The following is a 24,010-nucleotide window of genomic DNA, read 5'->3' on the forward strand; positions in this document are numbered from 1 at the left end:
TCCCTGTGACCGCGTGGGTTTCTGCCGGGTGCTCCGGTTTCCTCCCACAGCCAAAGACTTGCAGGTTGATAGGTAAATTGGCCATTGTAAATTGTCCCGAGTGTAGGTAGGTGGTAGGAGAATTGTGGGGATATGAGAGGGAACATGGGATAAATGTAGGATTAGCATGAATGGGTGGTTGATGGTCGGCACAGACGCGGTGGGCCGAAGGGCCTGTTTCAGTGCTGTATTTCTCTATAAATCTATCTTTGGATTTCTAAATCTCCTTTCACCCAAACCCTCCTCCCCCTCTGTTAGTTTAAAGCTATTTTTCTCGACTCTGACCATATTTGCTGGTGTACTCTTATGTTTGTACGCTCTACCCCTTCCTGTCACACTTTGGTTACCATTACCGTATCGCTACCCTGCACTATTGCCTTGTCCTTTCTCTTGAATCTCCCCTCACATGCACTCAACCCCCCACTAATTTATTTTAAAGCCCTCTCTACAGCCCTAGTCATACGACTAGCCAGGACACTGGTCCCAGCGTGGTTCAGTTGAAGGCTGTCCCAATGGTATAGCTCCCTCTTTCCCCAGTACTGGTACCTGTGCCCATGAAGTGAAACCCACAGCTCCCCATGCCAATCTTTGAGCCACACATTCAACTCTCTGATCTTATTTACCCCATGCTAATTTGCTTGTGACTCAGGTAGTAATCCAGAGTTATTACCTTTGTGGTTCTGCTTTTTAATTTAGCCCCTTGTTGCTCATACTCCCTCAGCAGAACGTCTTTCTTAGTCCTACCAATGTTGTTGGCACCCACATGCACCATTACTGGATCCTCCCCCTCCCACCCCAAGTTCCTCTCCAGCCCCAAGGAGATGTCCTTAACCACGGAACCAGGGCAGGCAACACAGCCTTCGGGACTCATGCTCTCGGCTGCAGAGAACAGTATCTATCCCCCTAACTATACTGTCTCCTACAGTATACTACATTCATTTTTACTCCCACTACTTGAATGGCCTCCTGCACCATGGTGCTGCGGTCAGTTTACTCACTCACCCGGCAGTCCCTGCTCTCGTCCCACAAGCTGCAAGAACCTCAAACCCATTGGACAATTGCAGGGGCTGAGGCTCCTCCAATGCTACCTTATAGGTCCCTGTACCTGCCTCACTTGCAGTCACACTCTTCTGTCCCTGACCTTGGACTAAATCTGAAGTATCTAGCCTCAAGGGTGTGACTGCCTCCTGGAACAAGTATCCAGGTAACTTTCTGTGTCCTTGATGCATCACAGTGTCTGATATCGGGGTCTCATCAAATCTGAGCCTAATTTCCTCGAGCTACAGATGTGGTTGCCATGAAATCACACTGGTGTACACCAGCTTCCACATGCCCTGCCATCTTTATTTAACTAATTATGTTTCAAGTTTAGAAGTATCACTCAACTGTTATCTGTAATTATATTAAGTAGTTTAACGAGTTAAACTATAAATTTAATGCTTTACTTAATCTCCCCAATACCAGTTTAAACTACTGCCCACATTTAGAGGGATAAAATCGTAAACTCACCAACCAAACACCTACCTGCTCACCTAATTAATGTCTTTGAACACTCACCAGCTACTGCAGTCAGAAAAAAAAGATATAAAAAGCAGCAACTCCTTCCCCTCTGCACCAAATTCCCAAGTTAGCACTTGTTCCTCATCATCTCCACTCTGTGGAGAGAGAGGAGCAGAACCTGAGGAAAGCGAACTATTAATGTCAGCTAACATGGGAGACAGGAAGGGAAGTTAGATGGTCAGCAGTTTACTGGGAATAGGGTCAAGAGAGCAGGAGGTTGATCTCGTGGACAAGATGAGCTCAGACAAATAGGTGAGGATAAGGCCAGCATAAAGTATTCTTTTATAATAGTGACATTTCTCTGCCCACATCAGTGAGCTCTTAGTTCTGATTCACTTATACTGCCGAAGATTAGAAGTATTGCATCATACACATATTTCACACCTTTTTGAGGGCTTTCCAGCATCTCAGCATGTTTGGTTTTAACATGCTCATTTAGATCCTCTCCTGAATTTCCTATTTGGCCACAAAAAGGACATTCTGGGGCATCAAACTTCACAGATTCTTCAGAACTGCTGCAAAGTCCATTGTGTTTTGATCCCTTATGGTTATCACATAATTTTTGCTCAGGTTGCCTCCATACAGTTCCTGATAATAGTCCATGAACAGCTTCTGATTGTATTAATATTTTAGATTCACTCTTTCTATTTACATTTTGTCTAAATGGTCTCTCACAATTAGGTGAAGCAGAGCAAGACATCTGAACTTCTTCTGGTTTTAGCTCTTCTGGTTTTGACTCTTCCATCCTGTTCACTTCAAATTGTGTGTGTGCTGGAACCTTTTTAGGTTTTGACTGAGCCAAACTACTGGTCTGAAGTGAAGCATTGGAATCCTTTTCTTCATCAATAGGACAGATTATCCTGCCATCATCAACAGGTTTTACCTCACTGTGAGAAATCTCTATATGGAACATTAATTCATCATAACTAATTCCTGATAGATTGCAGATTGGACAACTGTACTCATTTTCTTCATGAACAATAAGAATGTGCATCTTCATGTCTGGTTCTGACAGGCCACTTTGCCCACAAATATCACAGGTGAACATGTCGAATTACTGACTTGACACTCTCAGCTATTTAAGGAAAGGAAAAAAATAATTATGACATTGTATAATCTATAAAATGAAAACCTTATAAATATGAAAAATATATTGTTACATTAATGGTGCAATAAATAGGATATGCATAATTAAAAGAATATACCAGATGCTGCAAAGTATATTTTCCATAGAAAAATACCTAGATTCCCCACCTGGCTGCTGTGTTTAAAAAAAAAAGATTTGTGGCAGCATATACAGTAGGTGTTAAGAGACTCTTCAATGACAATGTATCACAGCCTAGCTCAATCTTGATCTAACCTGATGTCCATACTTTGTGGTGGGGCCACTGGATCAGACATAAGAAACACAAATGATTTTTCCTCAGGACTGCTGGAGGCCAGCAGTCAAGACCTAAACTACCAGCCCTGCATAAAAAAGATTTGCAGTTATTTTATTTTATCTTTTTTTTTTATTTAGAGATACATATACAGTGCTTTTCATGACCACCAGTGTATATTTAAAATAGGTTTTGAAAAGAAATTTCAGGTGGATTATAAATCCTGTCACCTCACCAAGGCTGCCATTTTGCACAGGATCATGCTAAACATAGCATTGTTCATCTGTGGCCTGATCCAACATAATAGAATGACAAACGCAACAGGCTGTCAAATTTATCATTTCAGTTAACCCAGCGACAGGGTGAAAAGAGTTGGGAACAATAAGATTGGGCAACAGATTCTCTGCTTCTAGCCACACATAAAACGAGAAAATGTTTAGAGGGAAAATAAGTACATTAAGAAAAAATTATGGTACCTAAATTACGTTCATACAAAAAAAAAGCACTTTTTTTTTAATTAATTCATCAGCATCACTGGCAAGGCCAGCATTTATTGCCAATCCCTAATTGCTCAGCCACCTTCTTGAACCGCTACAGTCCATGTGGTGTAGGTACACCCATAGTGCTGTCAGGGAGGGAGTTTCTGGATTTTGACCCAGCAAAGGGATGACTATTAATAGAGTTCCATGTCAGGAAGGGGTGTGGCTTGGAGGGTGTAGTGTTGTTGTGTTTTGAAATTCCAATACATTATGCATTGTGCACGCTAGAGGCTGCTGTAGAACACATGTGCTAGCAAAGAGAAAGTAAAACTAAGACAGAATAAAGGAGAAGCCTTTATGTTCAGCTGCTGCAGTCTTTGTCTCTCTATCTTTGTCTGATATGCTATGTCAAACTTGGCTAAACTTCATTCAAGTCCCGAGGACATCACAATGGCGACGTGGTAAACAAAAATAGGATGAAAAATAGAAACAGAAACTTGCTTTCAGGTATGAAAAAATTTTGGAAGGTTTTTGTCTATTTTCACAGATAACATTTTAACTTGGAGACTGTTAAAGTGACATATAGGAAGCTTTTACAGTATATACTCACACACTGATCTCCAAAATAACCATCCAATCAAGCAAAAATCTCAGATCATTGCATGAGAAGTTTCCTCTGAATAGGAACGCAATCCCAGATCCATATCACTGTGTTGCTGATCAGTATGGCGTTGTCTATGCCCAACGTACCACCTTTTGAAGTGCATTTAGAGCCATTATCTGTATCCCCACGTTGGCAAAAGTGGCTGCGACATTTCGAAGGTGCGACGGCAGGTTTCACAATCACAGGCAACACAAGGGAAAAAGGCCTTGCTTCTACACTATGGAGGTGAAGATTTCGAAGATATCTTTGAGACACTTATGCCTGAGCAAAATAACTACTACTCAGCAAAAAATGCACTAGTGACCTACTTCACACTCAAGAAAAACACCATATACAAAACTATTGTCTTCCAATGGAATAAGTGAAAAGCAAAAGAGACAATTGATTAATATTGCATGTGTTTGCGGCAACTAGATGTGACTTTGGTGACGTTGAACATGTTGAACGGGAAATCCAAACACAAATAGTTGAAGGCAATTTCTCCAGTCAATTATGCCAAAAAAGCACTCGAGAAAGACAGAAAGCTGTCAGAGCTGCCAGAGTTAGCAAGATCACTATTACTCTGAGTCCAAAGCTACTGAAGTTCAGGCTAACAGTAACTATCACACTCCAAGTTCAATTCCTGTGAACAACATTCATTGCTCATGTGCCAGGAAACCACCTGCAAAGCAACAACAGCCATCTCACAGAGTTGTGACTCATCCAAAAAATGTTTCCACTGTGGCGGTGAGAACAGAGTGTCCTGTTACTGGTAAATGGTGTAAAGCCTGTGGAAAACCCAACCACTTTGTTCGTGTTTGTCGATCAGCAAAATCAACTACTAAGACCATGTATATGTGCCACAGCAAAAAGGCAAGAGAATGTAGCTAATGCAGAGGCAGATGATCATGAACATACTTCTGTCCCCTCTCTCAGACACAGCAAACAGCCACATGTGACTGTGACCATTGGTTGCTCAGACGTAGATGCTCTCATAGACACAGCAGCATCTATCAATGTCATGGGAGACATAGCATTCAACAAATTTCAGGATTGCCCCATTCCCGGCAAACCAGAGAACATAAAAAATTTCCCTTTCAGTGACAAACCGCTGAAAATCCGCAGAACTTCTGAAACACCATTCTCATTAAAAGACACTAGAATGAATGCTGTATTCTACATTATATCTGGAGAATGTGACATGCCTATCAGTTTCCACACAGCAACAGGTCTGCACATGATTGGAGTCACATATGTAATTCCTTTGCATAACAAAAATATTCTTGAATTGTATGCTGATTGCTTCACTGGTTTTGGCAAGCTGAAAGGTGTTACATGCAAGCTGCATGTAGACCCTAATGTGCCCCCAGTTGCATATCAACGGTGAATAATACCATTTCCTGTCAGACAACAGAGAAGGAACTTCAGCACCTACCTGACCTTGACATTATTGAGAAAGTTGGGGATGAGCCTACCCCTTGGGTCTCACTCATACAAGTCATCAAGAAACCCACGAGTGCAAACCAGATTAGAATCCGTGTTGATATACGATCACCAAACCAAGCCATACAATGAGAAAGACACTTGACACCAAAAATCGATAATATCACAGAGAAAGTGAATGATACTAAACACTTTGCTAAACGTGACCTCAATGCAGGCTACCATCAAACTGAGCTCGCAGAAGAATCGAGATATCTTATTGTATTCTTTACTCACATAGGTCTTTTCTGATAAGAGGTTCAACTTTGGAGTCAGCTCAGCAGCTGAGGTACTTCAGCACTTGAGTCAATCTGTACTTCAAGGACCTGAAGGCACACTGAACATCAGTGATGACATTCTCATCTATGGCCGAACTGAAAAAGGAGCTCGAGACACATACACATGCATGCCTACAACCTCTCAGAGAATGTAACCTCACCTTGAACAAAGACAAGTGCTTGTTCAATGAAAGCAGAATTTAATTCTTTGTTAATGTATTCAGTTGCGAAGGAGTATCACCAGATCCATGGAAGGTTGAAGCCATAGCAAATGTGGCAGATCCTACAAATGTGCAAGAGGTCTGGAGTCTGCTAGAACTCATCACCTGGAGTTGTTTCATTCCTGACCCCACTACTCTATCTGCCCCCCGACGAGATCTGACAAAAGAGATCACCAATAGGGAATGGACTAAATCACACAATAAGGTGGTACAGGAGATCAAACAACATTTGTCAGCAAATTGCACAAGTGCCTATTACGACCCCGAGAAAAGCACACAGCTAGTCATGGATGCAAGCCCAGTTGGCTTCGGTGCAGTTCTCGCACAAAGAGACAAGATAGGTAACCCATCAATCATTGTGATGGTAAGCAGATCGTTAACACCTGTAGAGCAACGTTATTTGTAAGCAGAGAAAGAAGCGCTCTCAATCACATGGAGTATTTTACACCTTCATCTCTACCAACACAGAAATGAGTTTAAAGTAACAGTCATAAACTACTAGCGAGCTTGTTCAACAACACACATAGTGAACCACCCACTCGAATAGACGCTGGATACTTAAACTACAAGAGTACAAGTTCCAAGTTGAGTATCAGCCAGGCAAGCTCAACCTAGCAGACTATCTTTCATGACATCCGCTGCCGACAGTTGTTCCTACTAGTCGTGAGGAAAAGATTGCTGAACAGCATCTCAACTAAATAAGCATAAATGTGCTGCCAAAGTTGCTAAAACTAGACATCAAAGCAGCAATAAAACAAGATGAAACTTTGCAACTATATAATGGAAGCCATGGAATCATGAAACTGCAAAGCCGTGATCGAGTGTCTACAAACTAAATCGCTTATTGACTACAAAGGTCTTCATAATGCTCGAAATGAGCTCACCGTTACAACCACATCTGACCTTGTGTTACGCAGCAACTGTATTGCCATTCCACACTCATTGAGGGAATGTGTTGTCAATATAGCCCATGAAGGATACCAGGGAATTGTCAAGCCCAAACAATTCCTTAGGGAAAAAGTATGGTTCCCAGGAATCGAACATCTGCGAGAGCACAAAAATCAGTGTTTGCAACGTCAAGCAACTGCAACGTCAAATCTTCATGATCCTAAGATATCCGAACCACCTCCAGAACCATGGATTGAAGTTAGCGTTGATTGTAAATTTGCCCACAGGTGAACATCTACTTGTTGTCACTGATGATTACAGAAGATTCCCAATCGTGGAACTAGTTATGTCAACTTCAATGAAAGTAGTCATCCCAAAGCTTGACCAGATCCTGGTTTTGTTTAGAATCTCTCAAACGATAAGTAGTAACAATGGACCCCCATTCAACAGTGGTGAATTCAGTAAATTTGCAAACTACCTAGGGTTCACTCAGAGGAAAATCACACCCCATTGGCCAAGGGCTAATAGCAAGCCATGGAAGCAAGAAATATATCACTTTCTCTGTAATTACAGAGGGACTCCCCACTTGACTACTGGAAAACCTCCAGCTACACGCATCTGTTCACATTCTATGCGCATGCATCTACCTAAGCTATCCTCCGGAACTCACCATCAACCTGTATGTGATCGCGATCGAGAACGGAAGAATTGAATGAAAGCACATGCAGGAGATAAAGCACTTGTGAAATGTGATAGTCATATTGGAAAACAAACAACCCCTTATGACACCCAACCATTTGTTGTGACCAGTACAAAAGAATCAATGATCACTGCTGAGCTCGGTTCACAAATCATCACAAGAAACATGTCATTCTTCAAAGCACTGCAAACACCACTCGCAAGCATTGAAATGATTCCGACATCGGTACCTCAGATGAAGAACGAGTCAAATGAGACTACATCTGATGTCAAACGATATCCTACTCATGAGAGAAAATGCCCACCATACTTAAGTCACTATGTTACGAACTGAACTATCGTGTTTTAGTTTGTTTATATTTTTAGAAACAAATTGTTGAAACATGCTATATCTCTCATTTCCTAAGGGGAGGGCTGTAGTGTTTTGAAATTGAATTGTGCATTCCAGAGGCTGCTGCAGTATACACATGCTAGCAAAGAGAAAGTGAAACTAAGACAGAATAAAGGAGGCTTTATGTTCAGCTGCTGCAGTCTTTGTCTCCCTATTTTGTCTCCATATCCTATACCAAACTCGCCTATCACAGGGAACATCAGAGCGAAACTTGTAGGTGATGGTGCTCCCATGCATCTGCTGCCCTGTCCTCCCAGATGGTAGAGGTCATGAGTTTGGAAGGCGTTGTCGAGTGAGGCATGGCGAGTTGCTGCAGTTCATCTTGTAGATGATACACACTGTTGTCACTGTGCACTAGTGGTGGAGGGAGTGAATTTTTAAGGTAGTGGATGGGGTTAGGGTTAGGGATAGGGATTAAGCGGGCTCCTTTGTCCTGGATGGTGTTGATCTTCTTGAGTGTTGTTGGAGCTGCACTAATCAAGGCAAGTGGAGAGTATTCCTTCACACTCCTGACTTGTGGCTTGTAGATGGTGGATAGGCTTTGGGGAGTCAGGAGGTGGGTTACTCGCTGCGTTCCCATCCTCTGGCTTGCTCTTATGGCCACAGTATTTATATGGCTGGTCCAGTTAAGTTTCTGGTAATGGTACCCACCAGGATGTTAATGGTGGGGGATTCAGCGATGGTAATGCCATTGAACATCAAGAGAAGATGGTTAGATTCTCTCTTGTTGGAGATGGTCATTGCCTGGCACTTGTGTGGTATGAATGTTACTTGCCACTTAGCAGTCCAAGCCTGAATCTTGTCCAGGTCTTGCTGCTTCAGTATCTGAGGAGTCGCGAATGGTACTGAACATCCCACTTCTGACCTTACGATGGAGGCAAGGACATTGATGAAGCAGCTGAAGATATTTGGGTCTAGGACACTACCCTGAAGACCTCCTGCAGTGATGTCCTTGCGCTTAGATATTTGGCCTCCAACAAGCACAAGCATCTTCCTTTGTGCGAGTTTTGACTCCAACCAGTGGAGCATTTTCCAACCCCCCCCCCACCCCAATTCCCATTGACTTCAATTTTGCTAGGGCTCCTTGATGCCACACTCAGTCAAATGCTGCCTTGATGGCAAGGGCTAGTCACTCTCATCTCCAGAATTCAACTTTTTTGTCCACGTTTGGACCAAAGTTGTAATGAGAATTGACGGAATCCAACTGAGCATTGATGTGCAGGTTATTGTTGAGTAAGTACCGCTTGATAGCACTGTCAATGTTGCCTTCCATCACTTGGCTGATGAACGAGCATAGAGTGATGGGGCGGTAATTGGCTGCTTTGGACATGGCCTGCTTTTTGTGGACAGGAATCCTCGGTTGAGGAGAAAGAAAGATATATTGGAAGCTCTAGTTTGGAAGGTTGCATCGTCAGAACAGATCCGATGGAGAGGGAGAAACTGGGAGAATGGAATAGAGTCCTTGCAGGTAATGGGGTGTGAGGACGTGTAGTCCAAGTAGCTGTGGGAGTACGTTAGCTTATAGTGAATACTGGTTGATTGTCTCCATTTCTCAGGGTAGGCTGAGAAGTCGAGAAAGGGAAGGGAAGAGTCGGAGATGGACTGTGAAGGAGAGAGAAGGATGGAAATTAGAAACAAAGTTGATGGAATTTTCCAGTTCAAGGCAAAAGCAGTAAGTGACACTGATACAGTCATCAATGTACCAGAAGAACAGGTGAGAGAGGAGGCCTGAGTAGGACTGGAACAAAGAAAGAAAGTTCAATAAGGCAGGTATTACTAGGACCCATACATGCACCCATAGCAACACTTTTTACTTGGAGGAAATGAGTAGAGTTGAAGGAGATGTTGTTCAATGTGAGAACAAGTTCAGCCAAGCAGAGGAAGGTGATGGTGGATAGGGAATGGTTGGGCCTCTGTTCAAGGTAGAAGAGGAAAGCTCTCAGACCATCCTGGTGGGGGATGGAGGTATTGGATATCCATAGTGAATAGGAGTTGGTGAGGGCCAGGAAACTTGATCTGTTGCCCGAGTAGTCTGTGTGACAGCTCTCCCCAGGTGTTAGTGAGCAGGACTTTGCAGGGTCGACTGGGCAGGGTGTACCTTTGTAATTTCTCGTGCCTAGGTCAATGCTGGATGGTGCATCTGTTTTTATTCTTATTCAAATTTTCTGTAGCAGTTTGATACAACCGAGTGGCTTCCTAGCCATTTCAGAGGGCACTTAAGAGCCAACTACATTGCTGTGGGTCTGGAGTCACATGTAGGCTCGACCAAGTAAGGACAGCATATTTCCTTCCCTTAAGGACATTGGTGAACCAGATGGGGTTTTATGAAAAAAAAACCATGGTGGGAATTGAACACATTTCTCCAAATCATTAGTCCGAGCCTCTGGAATACTAATCCAGCAACATTACCACTTACCTACCATAACCTTAACATTACAAAAACCATGTGGCTTTCAACATAATGGTGACCTTGTGCAATTTTTGTGCAGTCATACTATAGACATTTTTCCACAAGAATTAGTGAAACATATGTGAAATAATTAGATTTTCACAATATGCCCATTCAAACTTATATGAAAAAACCAGTACAATTGCAGATTTCTTCCTATTAGACTTGAGAGAATACTTTGGGTTATACATTCTTTGGCCTCCTTGTCTCGAGAGACAATGGGTAAGCGCCTGGAGGTGGTCAGTGGTTTGTGAAGCAGTGCCTGGAGTGGCTATAAAGGCCAATTCTACAGTGACAGACTCGTCCACAGGCGCTGCAGATAAAATTGGTTGTCAGGGCTGTTACACAGTTGGCTCTCTCCTTGCGCTTGTGTCTTTTTTCCTGCCAACAGCTAAGTCTCTTCGACTCGCCACTCTTTAGCCCTGCCTTTATGGTTGTCCACCAGCTCTGGCGACCACTGGCAACCAACTCCCACGACTTGTGATCAATGTCACAGGACTTCATGTCACATTTGCAGACGTCTTTAAAGCGGAGACATGGACGGCCGGTGGGTCTGATACCAGTGATGAGCTCGCTGTACAAAATGTCTTTGGGGATCCTGCCATCTTCCATGCAACTCACATGGCCAAGCCATCTCAAGTGCCACTGGCTCAGTAGGGTGTATATGCCAGGGATGTTGGCTGCCTTGACGACTTTTGCGTTGGAGATGCAGTCCTGCCACCTGATGCCAAGGATTCTCCGGAGGCAGCGAAGATGGAATGAATTGTGAAGGTTTTAGTTTAGGCAGGCATCAAGATCGACGCAGGCTTGGAGGGCCAAATGGCCTGTTCCTGTGCTGTACTGTTCTTTGTTCTTTGTGATGTCGCTCTTGGCTGATATACATTGTCCAGGCCTCGCTGAGGACTGGGTTATACAACCCTTTGGTTAAGTACTGAAAGCAAGTGAATCACAAGAGAAGTAGGCTAGCACTGTGTTAAAGTATGTTGGTTTAAGTATGTTTTGTTTCTAGGTGACCAGAACTGGTTACAGTACTCAAAATTGTGATCTGACCTGAGCACATTACAGTTTGGTCATGACTTCCTCTTAATTGATGTCAACTCTTTTCACTATGTAGTTCAACATTTTATTGGCTTTTTTTTTTTGATTTCTACTCTGCATTGATTGGGCATGTTGAACATTCCATCTGCTATAACACCTCAGTCTCCTCTAACATACTTTTTTTGTAACACTATTCATGGAGTGTGTGTGTCACCATTTTCTTTATATGCTACACTTTACATTTGCCTGCATTAAATTTCATATGCCATTTTGTTCAGAATTCTTACATATTTTGATTCTCATGCTATAAATTAGGTTCACCACAGTTGACCTGGTTATTACTTCCTAAAATAAATTAAAAGGAGATTGGCTAAGCAGGAGATATTCTTGTCTAAATCCACATTGATTGCCATTAACTCGGTTGTTTTCATACTGATTATTCTCAAGTTTAACTCCGGAAATTCAGTTGGAGTCAGAGTCATTACGGCAAGAAGGAGGCCATTTAGTCCATTGAGTCCCATTCCCCGGCTCTCTCTCTGTAGCCCTGCAAGTTTATTTCCCTCAAGTGTCCATTCAATTTCCTTTTGAAATCATTAATTGTCTCCACTTCCACAACCCTCATAGGCAGTGAATTCCAGCTCATTACCACTCTCTGCATAAAAATGTTTTTTCCTCACATCGTCTGCATCTCTTGCCCAAAACCATAAATCCGTGTCCCCTAGTCCTTGTACCATCGGCTAATGGGAACATCTTTTCATTGTCTATCTTATCTAAACCTGTCATGATCTTCTACACCTCTATCAAATCGTCCCTCAACCTCTTTTTGCTTCAAGAAAACAATCGTGACTTCTCCAACCTAAGCTTGTAGATAAAATCCAGGAGCGGTTCTGGTAAATTTCCGCTGCACCCTCTCAAGGAACCTCATATCCTTCCTGAAGTGTGGTGATCAGAGCTGGAAGCAATATTCTAGTTGGGGCCTAACCAGAGCTTTATAAAGTTTCAGCATAACTCCCTGCTTTTGTACTCAATGCCTCTATTTATGAAGCCGAAGATCCCATATACTTTGCTAATTACTCTCTCAATATGTCCTACCACCTGGAAAGATCAATGCACATGAAACCACCCCCCGCCCTCCCCAGGTACCTCTGTCCCTGCACACTCTTTAGAACTGTGCCATTAAGTCTATATTGACTCTTCCTATCTCTTCTTTCAAAATGCATCACCTCACACTTGTCTGCATTAAATTCCATTGCCACTTGTCTGTCCATTCTGCTCGTCTATATCCTGTTGCAATCGATTGGTATCATCGACAAATTGTGACATTTTACTCTATATTCCATCATCCAAGTTGTAAAGCAGTGGTCCTAGCACGGATTCTTGGAGAACACTGCTGTCTACCATCCTTCCAGCTTGAAAAAACTATTCACCATGACTTGCTTTTTTCTGTCCTTAAGCCAATTTTTTTATCCAAGTTGACACTGATCCTCCTATTCCATGAGCCCAAATTTTATTAGCCAGATCTTTATGGGGTACTTCATCAAAAGCTTTCTTAAAATCCACATAGACAGCATCCACCACAATCCCTGCATCAACCTTCTCTGTTACTTCAACAACAAATTCAATTGATTAATCAAACACGATCTGCCTTTTACAAAACAGTGCTAGCTCTCCTTAATTAACATAAACCTCTCCAAGTGTCTGTTGATTTTTTTCCCCCTGATTATGGTTTCCAAAATCTTACCCATCACTGATGTTAAACTGACCAGTCTGTAGTTACTAGGAATGTCCTTACATGCTTTCTTCAACAAGGGTCTCACATTTGTTATTGCATTACATGGTATTTAAGTAGAAGTAATAGGCCTGTTACTGCTGGGGTCTGTTTTGTCACCATTTCTGTATCCAAGCACATTAGTTTTTCCAATCTTCGAGTAGCTCGTCAGTATCCAACAAATCCTTTATAGTGATTGCCTCACCAATCTTCTTGCTATGCTTTCTCAACATACTACAATCTACTCCATGAGATTTATTTGTTTTAAGCTCATCTATCATTTTATTCTTAGTCCTCTCTAGCCAGCGGAAAAGCCCCTGGGAAGGACGGAATTACCCCCAAAATAATTAAGAGTGCTAAGCCTGCTATACTCTCAGCACTCTACGAACTGCTTTGCCTGTGGTGGGAGGAGGGAGCAGTACCACAGGACATGCACTATGCCAATATCATCACCCTCTATAAAAACAAAGGTGACCGCGGTGACTGCAACAACTACCGTGGAATCTCCCTGCTCAGCATAGTGGGGAAAGTCTTCGCTCGAGTTGCTTTAAACAGGCTCCAGAAGCTGGCCGAGCGTGTCTACCCTGAGGCACCGTGTGACCTTCGAGCAGAGAGATCGACCATTGACATGCTGTTCTCCCTTCGTCAGCTATAGGAGAAATGCCGTGAACAACAGATGCCCCTCTACTTTGCTTTCATTGATCTCACCAAAGCCTTTGACCTCGTCAGCAGACGTAGTCTCTTCAGACTACTAGCAAAGATCGGATGTCCACCAAAGCTACTAAGTATCATCACCTCATTCCATGACAATATGAAAGGCACCATTCAGCATAGCGGTGCCTCATTAGACCCCTTTCCTATTCTGAGTGGTGTGAAACAGGGCTGTGTTCTCACACCTACACTGTTTGGGATTTTCTACTCCCTGCTGCTCTCACCTGCGTTCAAGTCTTCAGAAGAAGGAATTTTCCTCCACGCAAGATCAGGGGGCAGGTTGTTCAACCTTGCCCATCTAAGAGCGAAGACCAAAGTACGGAAAGTCCTCATCAGGGAACTCCTCTTTGCTGACGATGCTGCTTTAACATCTCACACTGAAGAGTGTCTGCAGAATCGCATCGACAGGTTTGCAGCTGCCTGCAACGAATTTGGCCTAACTATCAGCCCCAAGAAAACGAACATCATGGGACAGGACGTCAGAAATGCTCCATCCATCAATATCGGCGACCACGCTCTGGAAGTGGTTCAAGAGTTCACCTACCTAGGCTCAACTATCACCAGTAACCTGTCTCTCGATGCAGAAATCAACAAGCGCATGGGAAAGGCTTCCACTGCTATGTCCAGACTGGCCAAGAGAGTGTGGGAAAATGGCGCACTGACACAGAACACAAAAGTCCGCGTGTATCAAGCCTGTGTCCTTAGTACCTTGCTCTACTGCAGCGAGGCCTGAACAACGTATGTCAGCCAAGAGCGACGTCTCAATTCATTCCATTTTCGCTGCCTCCGGAGAATCCTTGGCATCAGGTGGCAGGACCGCATCTCCAACACAGAAGTCCTCGAGGCAGCCAACATCCCCAGCTTATACACCCTACTGAGTCAGCGGCGCTTGAGATGACTTGGCCATGTGAGCCGCATAGAAGATGGCAGGATCCCCAAGGACACATTGTACAGCGAGCTCATCACTGGTATCAGACCCACTGGCTGTCCATGTCTTCGCTTTAAAGACATCTGCAAATGCGACATGAAGTCCTGTGACATTGATCACAAGTCGTGGGAGTCAGTTGTCAGCGATCGCCAGAGCTGGCGGGCAGCCATAAAGACGGGGCTAAAGTGTGGCGATTCAAAGAAACTTAGCAGTTGGCAGGAAAAAAGACAGAAGCGCAAGGGGAGAGCCAACTGCGAAACAGCCCTGACAACCAATTTTACCTGCAGCACCTGTGGAAGAGTCTGTCACTCTAGTATTGGCCTTTATAGCCACTCCAGGCACTGCTCCACAAACCACTGACCACCTCCAGGCGCTTACCCATTGTCTCCCGAGACAAGGAGGCCAAAGAAGAAGAAGAAGAAGAAGAAGAAGACCTGAAGTTTGCATCGGCACTTGTTTTGTGAAGCACACTGGCTCATGTCTTTCCTTGTAAATACATGAAGCTAAATTTTCCAGAATATTTCCTATTATGTGTTTGCCTTCAGTTTCAAATCGATTTGCATCTTGTAATGTTTTCACCGTGTCTCTGACAATCCCCTTCCTAATACAGTACTGATCTTATTTTTACCGCTATGCGTTTTCTCTGTAGCTATGTTTTTTCCCTCCTAGGTCTCGCTTTGTCATCTTGATTTCTGCTCCAGCAACACTCAAGAGGCTTAACACTATCAAGGACAAAGCAATCCACTTGATCGGCACCTCTTCCACCAACTTAAAACATTCACTCCCTCCACCACTGATGCACTGTAGCAGCAGTCAGTACCATATACAAGATGCATTGCAGCAACTCGCCAAGCCTTCCTGGACACTTTCCAAACCTGTGACCTCTACCATCTAGAGCAACAAGAGCAGCAGACCCATGTGAATGCTACCAGCTGCAAATTCCCCTCCAAGGCACATACCTTCCTGACTTGGAACTATATAGCTGTTCCTTCACTGTTGCTGGGTTAAAAACCTGGAACTCCCTTCCTAACAGCACTGTGGGTGTACCTGCACCAAATGAACTGCAGCGGTTCAAGAAGGTGGCTCATCACCACTTTCTCAATGGCAAATAGGGATGGGCAACAAATACTGGCCTTGCCAGCAATGCTAACATCCCATGAAAGAATAAGGCCCCAGAAGGAGGCCACTTGGCCCATGATGTCTCTCCCAGTTTTCTCAAGAACTCACCTAGCCCCACTCCCCCACCTTTCCCGTGGCGCTGCAATTTTTTTTCCTTCAGATAATTATCCAATTTTCTTTTGAAAGAAATGATTGAATTTGCTCAACCACACACTCAGACAGTGTATTCTTGATCTTAACCACAAACTGCGCTAAGAAGTTTTTCCTAATGTCACTGTTGCTTCTTTTGCCAATCATCTTAAATTGGTGTCCGCTGTTAATGAATCCTTCCGTCAACAGGAGCAGTTTCTCCCTATCTACTCTGTACAGACCCCTCATGATTTTGAGCACCTCTATCATATCTCCTCTTAATCTTCTATCCTCCAAGAACAGACCCACCAATTCTCCAGTTGAGGCTAAACCAATGTGAAAAGCAAACATGGATATTTTAAACACTCGGCCTGGCAGAGATGAGAGAAGGAGAACTCACCGCCTCAATCCTGCCGGCCTTGGTGTTATTACCGCGACAGAGGCTTCACAACCTCAAAGACAATGATTTTGATCTATAGCTAATCTCAGCCGTATCACCCACAACACGGCGGAACTAATAACTTGCACAGCCAAGGCTGTGACTCAGAGAAAAACAAACCTCCCTCAACCTAAAATTTTCGTTTCTCACAATTCGACAGTGGTTCCGGTGTTACATTTATTTCGGTCCGCTTCCAGCAGAATCCCTCGGCCAGCGCACGTGCACAACTGTCATCGAAGCTGGTGATAGATCGTATTCACTGTCGTGTCACAGAGAAAGGATTCCCCCTCAAACACAACACAGGACTTCCGGTATGTGTTCTTTCATGTGAGAATCACTTTATTGCAAAAATTACAATTTTGCACACCTTGAATCGGATTTTTTTAAATTGAAAAAACGATATTCCGAATATGTTAAAGCAGGGAAAACGAAAATGTGTTTTTCTTTAAAGTGAATCGTCAGTGTTTTTGGCAGCCGGCGATGCGCAGGCGCACATTATGTCGGTGGCGAGGCGCCTGCCGGGAATGCTCCGCCCGTGCTGCCGCCATATTGTGGGTCCAGGGTGAACGGTCGGTCCGCGAAAACTCAGCGAGTGGTGGCTGCAGGTAAGGCCCTTTCCCCGAAACTGAGTATATCCAGCCCAGGCGGCTCCGGGTCCTGAAACTTACATTCGGTGTCGAACAGACCGTCTCCGCCATTGGTCACGTCTAGGCCCTGTGGGTTTTCCTAGACATCCTTCTGATCCCAAGAATTGGTGTTTGGGATATCGAGAGGGGACGATACGAATTGGGGGTGGGGTGGGGGAGGAGGGGGGGAGGGGTGGGGGAGGAGGGGGGGAGGAGGTGGGGTGGAGTGGGGGAGGAGGGGAGGGGAGGGGGGTGGGGTGGGGGAGGAGGAGAAGGGGGTGAGGGGCGGGGTGGGGGAGGAGAAGGGGGTGAGGGGCGGGGTGGGGGAGGAGAAGGGGGTGAGGGGTGGGGGGAGGAGGAGAAGGGGGTGAGGGGCGGGGTGGGGGAGGAGAAGGGGGTGAGGGGCGGGGTGGGGGGGAGGAGGAGGAGGGGGTGGGGGGCGGGGTGGGGGGGGAGGAGGGGGTGGGGCGGGGGGCGGGGTGGGGGGGGAGGAGGGGGTGGGGCGGGGGGAGGAGGGAGGAGGGGGTGGGGCGGGGGGAGGAGGGAGGAGGGGGTGGGGCGGGGGGAGGAGGGAGGAGGGGGTGGGGAGGAGGGGGTGGGGCGGGGGGCGGGGTGGGGGGGGAGGAGGGGGTGGGGTGGGGGGAGGAGGGAGGAGGGGGTGGGGAGGAGGGGGTGGGGCGGGGGGAGGAGGGAGGAGGGGGTGGGGAGGAGGGGGTGGGGCGGGGGGCGGGGTGGGGGGGGAGGAGGGGGTGGGGCGGGGGGAGGAGGGGGTGGGGCGGGGGGAGGAGGGAGGAGGGGGTGGGGCGGGGGGAGGAGGGAGGAGGGGGTGGGGAGGAGGGGGTGGGGCGGGGGGCGGGGTGGGGGGGGAGGAGGGGGTGGGGCGGGGGGAGGAGGGGGTGGGGCGGGGGGAGGAGGGAGGAGGGGGTGGGGCGGGGGGAGGAGGGAGGAGGGGGTGGGGAGGAGGGGGTGGGGCGGGGGGCGGGGTGGGGGGGGAGGAGGGGGTGGGGCGGGGGGAGGAGGGAGGAGGGGGTGGGGCGGGGGGAGGAGGGAGGAGGGGGTGGGGCGGGGGGAGGAGGGAGGAGGGGGTGGGGAGGAGGGGGTGGGGCGGGGGGAGGAGGGGGTGGGGCGGGGGGTGGGGTGAGGGGTGGGGCGGGGGGAGGAGGGGGTGAGGGGGTGGGGTTGAGGAGGTGGGTGGGGTGAAGGGTGGGGTGGGGGGAGGAGGGGGTGAGGGGCGTGGTGGGGGGAGGAGGAGGGGGTGAGGGGCGTGGTGGGGGGAGGAGGAGGGGGTGAGGGGCGGGGTGGGGGGAGGAGGAGAAGGGGGTGAGGGGCGGGGTGGGGGGAGGAGGAGAAGGGGGTGAGGGGCGGGGTGGGGCGGGAGGAGGGGGTGGGGTGAGGGGTGGGGCGGGGGGAGGAGGGGGTGAGGGGGTGGGGCGAGGAGGTGGGTGGGGTGAGGGGTGGGGCGGGGGGAGGAGGGGGTGAGGGGGTGGGGCGGGAGGAGGGGGTGGGGGAGGAGGGGGTGAGGGGCGTGGTGGGGGGAGGAGGGGGTGGGAGGAGGAGGGGGTGAGGGGCGGGGTGGGAGGAGGAGGGGGTGAGGGGCGGGGTGGGGGGAGGAGGGGGTGAGGGGCGGGGTGGGGGGAGGAGGAGGTGAGGGGCGGGGTGGGGGGAGGAGGAGGGGGGTGGGCGGAGGAGGGGGTGAGGGGCGGGGTGGGATGTGGAGGGGGGGTGGGGTGGGGTGGAGGAGGAGAAGGTGGGGTGGAGGGGAGGAGGTAGGTGGGGGGGGGTCCAAGGAGATGGTGCGCGTTTGGGGGGTGGGGAGGTGGTGAAGAACCTCTCTACCACCTTTACAGACAGTCAGTTCCAGACTCCCATCACACTCTGCGTGCAAAAAATCCTTGTCTCTCCTCAAATGCTTCTGCAGATTACTTGTCCCCAGGTTGTTCTAATTGTATTTATAATTGTAATGGCATAATGAGGTAGCAGATACCAGTGGACAGCCTGCCCCAGAGATGGAGGTAGGTGTTGAAGGGATGAATCCGTGGTGGGCCGTGGGACGGTATGGGAGGAGTGGAAGTTAGCACTATAGTTGGATCTTTTCTCTCTTGCCTGTTCAAATGTGTGCAAGGGATAGTGTTTAAATGGAAAAAATGGAATTTCACATTTAAAGAGTAAGTTGAGTTTATTGATGGCTGTCAGTGGAGGAGGTGAAGAAGTTTAAGATGAGATCAGGAGCTGGGTGAATGAAGGACTAAGAATGATGTTATCAAAAATAGGTAGTTAAACTAAAACCTTTACTGTCTTTGGAATTGAAAGATGTGATATTCTTTGCTTCAGAGTCACATAAGATGTGTTGTAATGGTAGCTTGAGGTGTAATGTTGCCAGTCGTTGAATGGGTTCTGATGCTACTTTTGTTTCCGAACTCTGACATTGAATTGGAGCACACATTTCTTTCGTCTCTGTCATGAGCACATGAAGTGTGCAAACCTGCACTGGCATCATTTGAAGATTACCTGCTATAGCAGAATAGCTCTGGAAGTCTGAAAAATTACATTTAAGTCAGTGTAACATAAACTCGGAATACATATTATGAAAAATCTCTTTGTAAACACTGAAATATTTTTAATAATCTTTCGGCAAGGTATTGCTGTCTGTTGACATGGATTTACAAAATCACAGAATGAGCTCTGAAGGCTGAAATGCCTTCTCTAAGAACAGGGGTGTTGTGTTACCAAAGACCCTGACATCATTGCGGTGATCCATGAAGCAGTGAGAAGGAGAGTCTGGCAGTATTTTGAAGAGACTTTTGGGGTCTGGGAGCACTTGGAATCACAGGGTTCTGGGTACACAGAAGAGGGAGGTTCTGGGGCCATTGGGATAGCACTGAGATCGAAGATCATTGGATAATTCATAATCATTGGGAAGATAGAATCGAGATCTGGAAGTTTGGGGCAGTTCTGCTCGCAGCGACCATTGGAATGGCACCTAAAGGTTTGTGAGCACTGAGTGGTATTTGTGGAACTGTGAATTGGGGTGCCAGAAGTCTGGGGAAGTGGGAACTGTCTTCTAGCAGGATCAGGAAAGGAGTTACAAAGCACTGGTGGGTCCTGAGACTGGCAGTATTGGGCGAGCCGCATCTAGCAGTCTTGTGAGAAGGTAGGGCCAGGAGAATGGGACCCAAATAAGACCACAAACCCCCACTGCTTCATGCCTGTCAGCTCTTTCAAAGTGCCCCATAGCCTTCTATCCTTTTACACCATTACCTCTTTCCCCATTATCAGCTGGTTACTGCCTTTTATTATTCCTGCAAATCACAAGTAGTGAGGCCCATTTTTGTGATTTGCACTCTTTGCACAAGCCAGGAATAGTACATTTAATGCACTGTTAATGAACTAACTTTTACAGTCTTTATGAAATGTACATTTTCATTAATTTTTCATCCAGTTTCTGATTATTTCTGGAATGATTGTTTTAAAATTTCAATTCCAAACAACCAATCCATTCCAATGGCAATGCCATTGAATGTCAAGGGGAGATGGTTAGATTCTCTCTTGTTGGACATGGTCATTGCCTGGCACTTGTGTGGTGCAAATGTTACTTGCCACTTATCAGCCCAAGCCTAGATATTGTCCAGGTCTTGCTGCATTTCTACACGGACTGCTTCAGTATTTGAAGAGTCACGAATGGTGCTGAACATTATGCAATCATCAGTGGACATCCCCACTTCTGACCTTATGATTGAAGGAAAGTCATTGATGAAGCAGCTGAAGATGGTTGGGCCTAGGACACTACCCTGAGGAACTCCTGCAGTGATGTCCTGGAGCTCAGATGATTGACCTCCAACAACCACAACCATCTTCATTTGCACTAGGTATGACTAACCAGCAGAGAGTTTTCCCCCTGATTCCCATTGACCTCAGTTTTGCTAGGGCTCCTTGATGCCATACTCGGTCAAATGCTGCCTTGATGTCAAGGGCAGTCACTCTCACTCACCTCTTGAGTTCAGCTCTTTTGTCCATGTTTGAACCAAGGCTGTAATGAGGTCAGGTGCTGAGTGGCCCTGTCGGAACCCAAACTGGGTATCACTGAGCAGGTTATTGCTAAGCAAGTGCTGCTTGATGGCACTGTTGATGCCACCTCCTTCCATCACTTTGCTGATGAGAGTACACTGATGGGGCGGTAATTGGCCGGGTTTGACTTGTCCTGCTTTTTGTGTACAGGACGTACCTGGGCAGTTTTCCACATTGCCAGGTAGTTGCCAGTGTTGTAGCTAAACTGCAACAGCTTGGCTAGGGGTGCGGCAAGTTCTGGAGCACAAGTCTTCAGTGCTATTGATGGATCATCAACTCGGTACTTCTGGCTGAAGATTGTTGCAAATGCTTCTGCCTTATCTTTTGCACTGATGTGCTGGGCTCCCCCATCATTGAGGATGGGGATATTTGTGGAGCCACCTCCTCCAGTTAGTTGTTTTATTGTCCACCACCATTCACGGCTGGATGTGGCAGGACTGCAAAGCTCAGATCTGATCTATTGATTGTGGGATCGCTTAGCTCTGTCAGTTGCATGCTACTTATGCAGTTTGGCATGCAAGTAGTCCTGGGTTGTAGCTTCACCAGGTTGATGCCTCATTTGAGGTATGCCTGGTGCTGCTCCTGGCATGCCCTCCTGCACTCTTCATTGAACCAGGGTTGGTCTCCTGGCTTGATGGTAATGGTAGAGTGGGGGATATGCTGGGCCATGAGGTTACAGATTGTGGTTGAGTACAGTTCTGCTGCTGATGGCCCACAGCACCTCATGGATGCCCAGTTTTGCATTGCTAGATCTGATCGAAATCTATCCCATTTAGCACGGTGATAGTGCACACAACACGATGGACAGTATCCTAAATGTGAAGGCGGGACTTCGTCTCTACAAGGACTGTGCGGTGGTCACTCCTACCAATACAGTCATGGACAGAAGCATCTGTGGCAGGCAGATTGGTGAGGACGAGGTCAAATATGTTTTCCCCTCTTGGTTCCCTCACCACCTGCCGCATACCCAGTCTAGCAGATATGTTCTTTAGGACTCGGCCAGCTCGGTCAGTAGTGGTGCTACCGAGCCACTCTTGGTGATGGACATTGAAGTCCCCCACCCACAGTACATTTTGTGCCCTTGCCACCCTCAGTGCTTCCTCTAAGTGGTGTTCAACATGGAGGAGTACTGACTCATCAGCTGAGGGAGGGCTGTAGGTGGTAATCAGTAGGAGGTTACCTTGCCCATGTTTGACCTGATGCCATGAGACTTCATGGGGTCCAGAGTCGATGTTGAGGACTCGCAGGGCAACTCCCTCCCTACTGTAGACCACTGTCCCGCCACCTCTGGTGGGTTTGACCTGGCCCACCGGGGATAGATAGTGATTGCAGTGTCTGGGACATTGTAAGGTATGATTCTGTGAGTATGACTGTGTCAGGCTGTTGCTTGTCTAGTCTGGGACAGCTCTCCCAACTTTGGCACCAGCCCCCAGATGTTAGTAAGGAGGACTTTGCAGGGTCGACAGGGCTGGGTTTGCCGTTGTTGTTTCCGGTGCCTAGGTCGATGCCGGGTGGTCCGTCCGGTTTCATTCCTTTTTTTATTGACTTTGTAGTGGTTAGGTACAACTGAGTGGCTTGCTAGGCCATTTCAGAGGGCTTGTAAGAGTCAACCACATTGCTATGCATCCAGAGTCACATGTAGGCCAGATCAGGTAAGGACAGCTGCTTTCCTTCCCTATAGGACATTAGTGAACCAGATGGGTTTTTACAACAATCGACAATGGTTTCGTGGCCATCGTTAGATTAGCTTTTAATTCCAGATTTATTAATTAAATTCAAATTCCACCTTCTGCTGTGGTGGGATGTGAACCCATGTTTGCAGATCAATACCCTGGGTCTCTGGGTTACTAGTCCAGTGATAATACCACTACGCCACTGCCTCCCGCCTCCCTCCCACTTAGAAAATGAATCCTTGATGACAAGGATTGCTGTTTATAGTTGTTTAAACAATTTACAATAAAACAGTAGCATTTTTAATACATTTTAGCTAAATGGTAGTCTTGCCTGAAATAACATTTTGAGAATCCGCTTGTTTCAATGTCCGTTGGAAAGAAAACAAAATGACTCTTGAATCCCCAGGATGAGGTGCACAATCTTTGACCTTGCTTGTTGATGGACCTATTGCATGCAGGGAAATTCTACAAACTGCAAATGGCCAGAATGCACCAACATTGCTCAAAACTATCTCCAACTTCTATAAGGTTAGATAATCAAAGACCAGGATTTTGACCAGGGCTTAGGGGAGGGAGAGATACTTCATGAAAGTATAAAAATAAACAGAATTCAGTGCATAAATTTTAACTTGTTTAAATATGTAGCTTTTTATATTTTGTTTAAATCCTTACTTGGAAATTGGAAACCTCAGTTACTGAAAAAAAAAATGCTGGGCAAAAATTCAAAGGCATTTTGAATGATTTGGTAGGTTGGCTAACAAACTTGAGGAAAGACACTAAAGAATCAACCAGTTCTTTCAACTAGTGTTTGCATAGTGATGTCCAACATTTACAAAAAACATTATGCCAATACATATTGTATCTCAAAATTGATTTTTTTAATGCTCTGCTAGATCGTTTCTTTAAAGTGTGATTGTCTTTGTGTTTAAGGAGGAAACCATTACTTGTGGTTTTCCTGCTTTTGCAACAATCATTAACCTTTGATCATATTGGGATATTTAATTGC

The 24,010-nt window shown here is 46.4% G+C and overlaps 2 protein-coding genes across 4 annotated transcripts in view; one reads left to right on the forward strand and one right to left on the reverse strand.

The window, feature by feature from the left end:
• The window catches only part of zufsp (zinc finger containing ubiquitin peptidase 1), a 56,913-nt gene extending 40,099 nt beyond the window's left edge, over window positions 1–16,814 (reverse strand). For 2 of the 3 annotated variants that reach the window (XM_068018493.1, XM_068018479.1), the window contains exons 1-2: window positions 16,602–16,814; window positions 1,984–2,674 (exon numbers count right to left, since the gene is read on the reverse strand). In XM_068018493.1, the coding sequence (XP_067874594.1) occupies window positions 1,984–2,647 (664 nt within the window). In that variant the 5' untranslated portion in view covers window positions 2,648–2,674; window positions 16,602–16,814. Of the gene's footprint in view, window positions 1–1,983; window positions 2,675–4,067; window positions 4,339–16,601 lie in introns of all 3 variants that reach the window. The other variant, XM_068018485.1, reaches the window with a different exon arrangement.
• Window positions 16,815–17,153: 339 nt separating this feature from the next.
• kpna5 (karyopherin alpha 5 (importin alpha 6)) overlaps window positions 17,154–24,010 on the forward strand; it is a 48,159-nt gene continuing 41,302 nt past the window's right edge. The window contains exon 1 of the mRNA XM_068025677.1: window positions 17,154–17,245. The gene's annotated coding sequence lies outside the window, so the exon portion shown is untranslated. The remainder of the gene's footprint in view (window positions 17,246–24,010) is intronic.

This window comes from Heterodontus francisci, chromosome 3 (genome assembly GCF_036365525.1).
Source record: "Heterodontus francisci isolate sHetFra1 chromosome 3, sHetFra1.hap1, whole genome shotgun sequence".
Classification (NCBI taxonomy): domain Eukaryota; kingdom Metazoa; phylum Chordata; class Chondrichthyes; order Heterodontiformes; family Heterodontidae; genus Heterodontus; species Heterodontus francisci.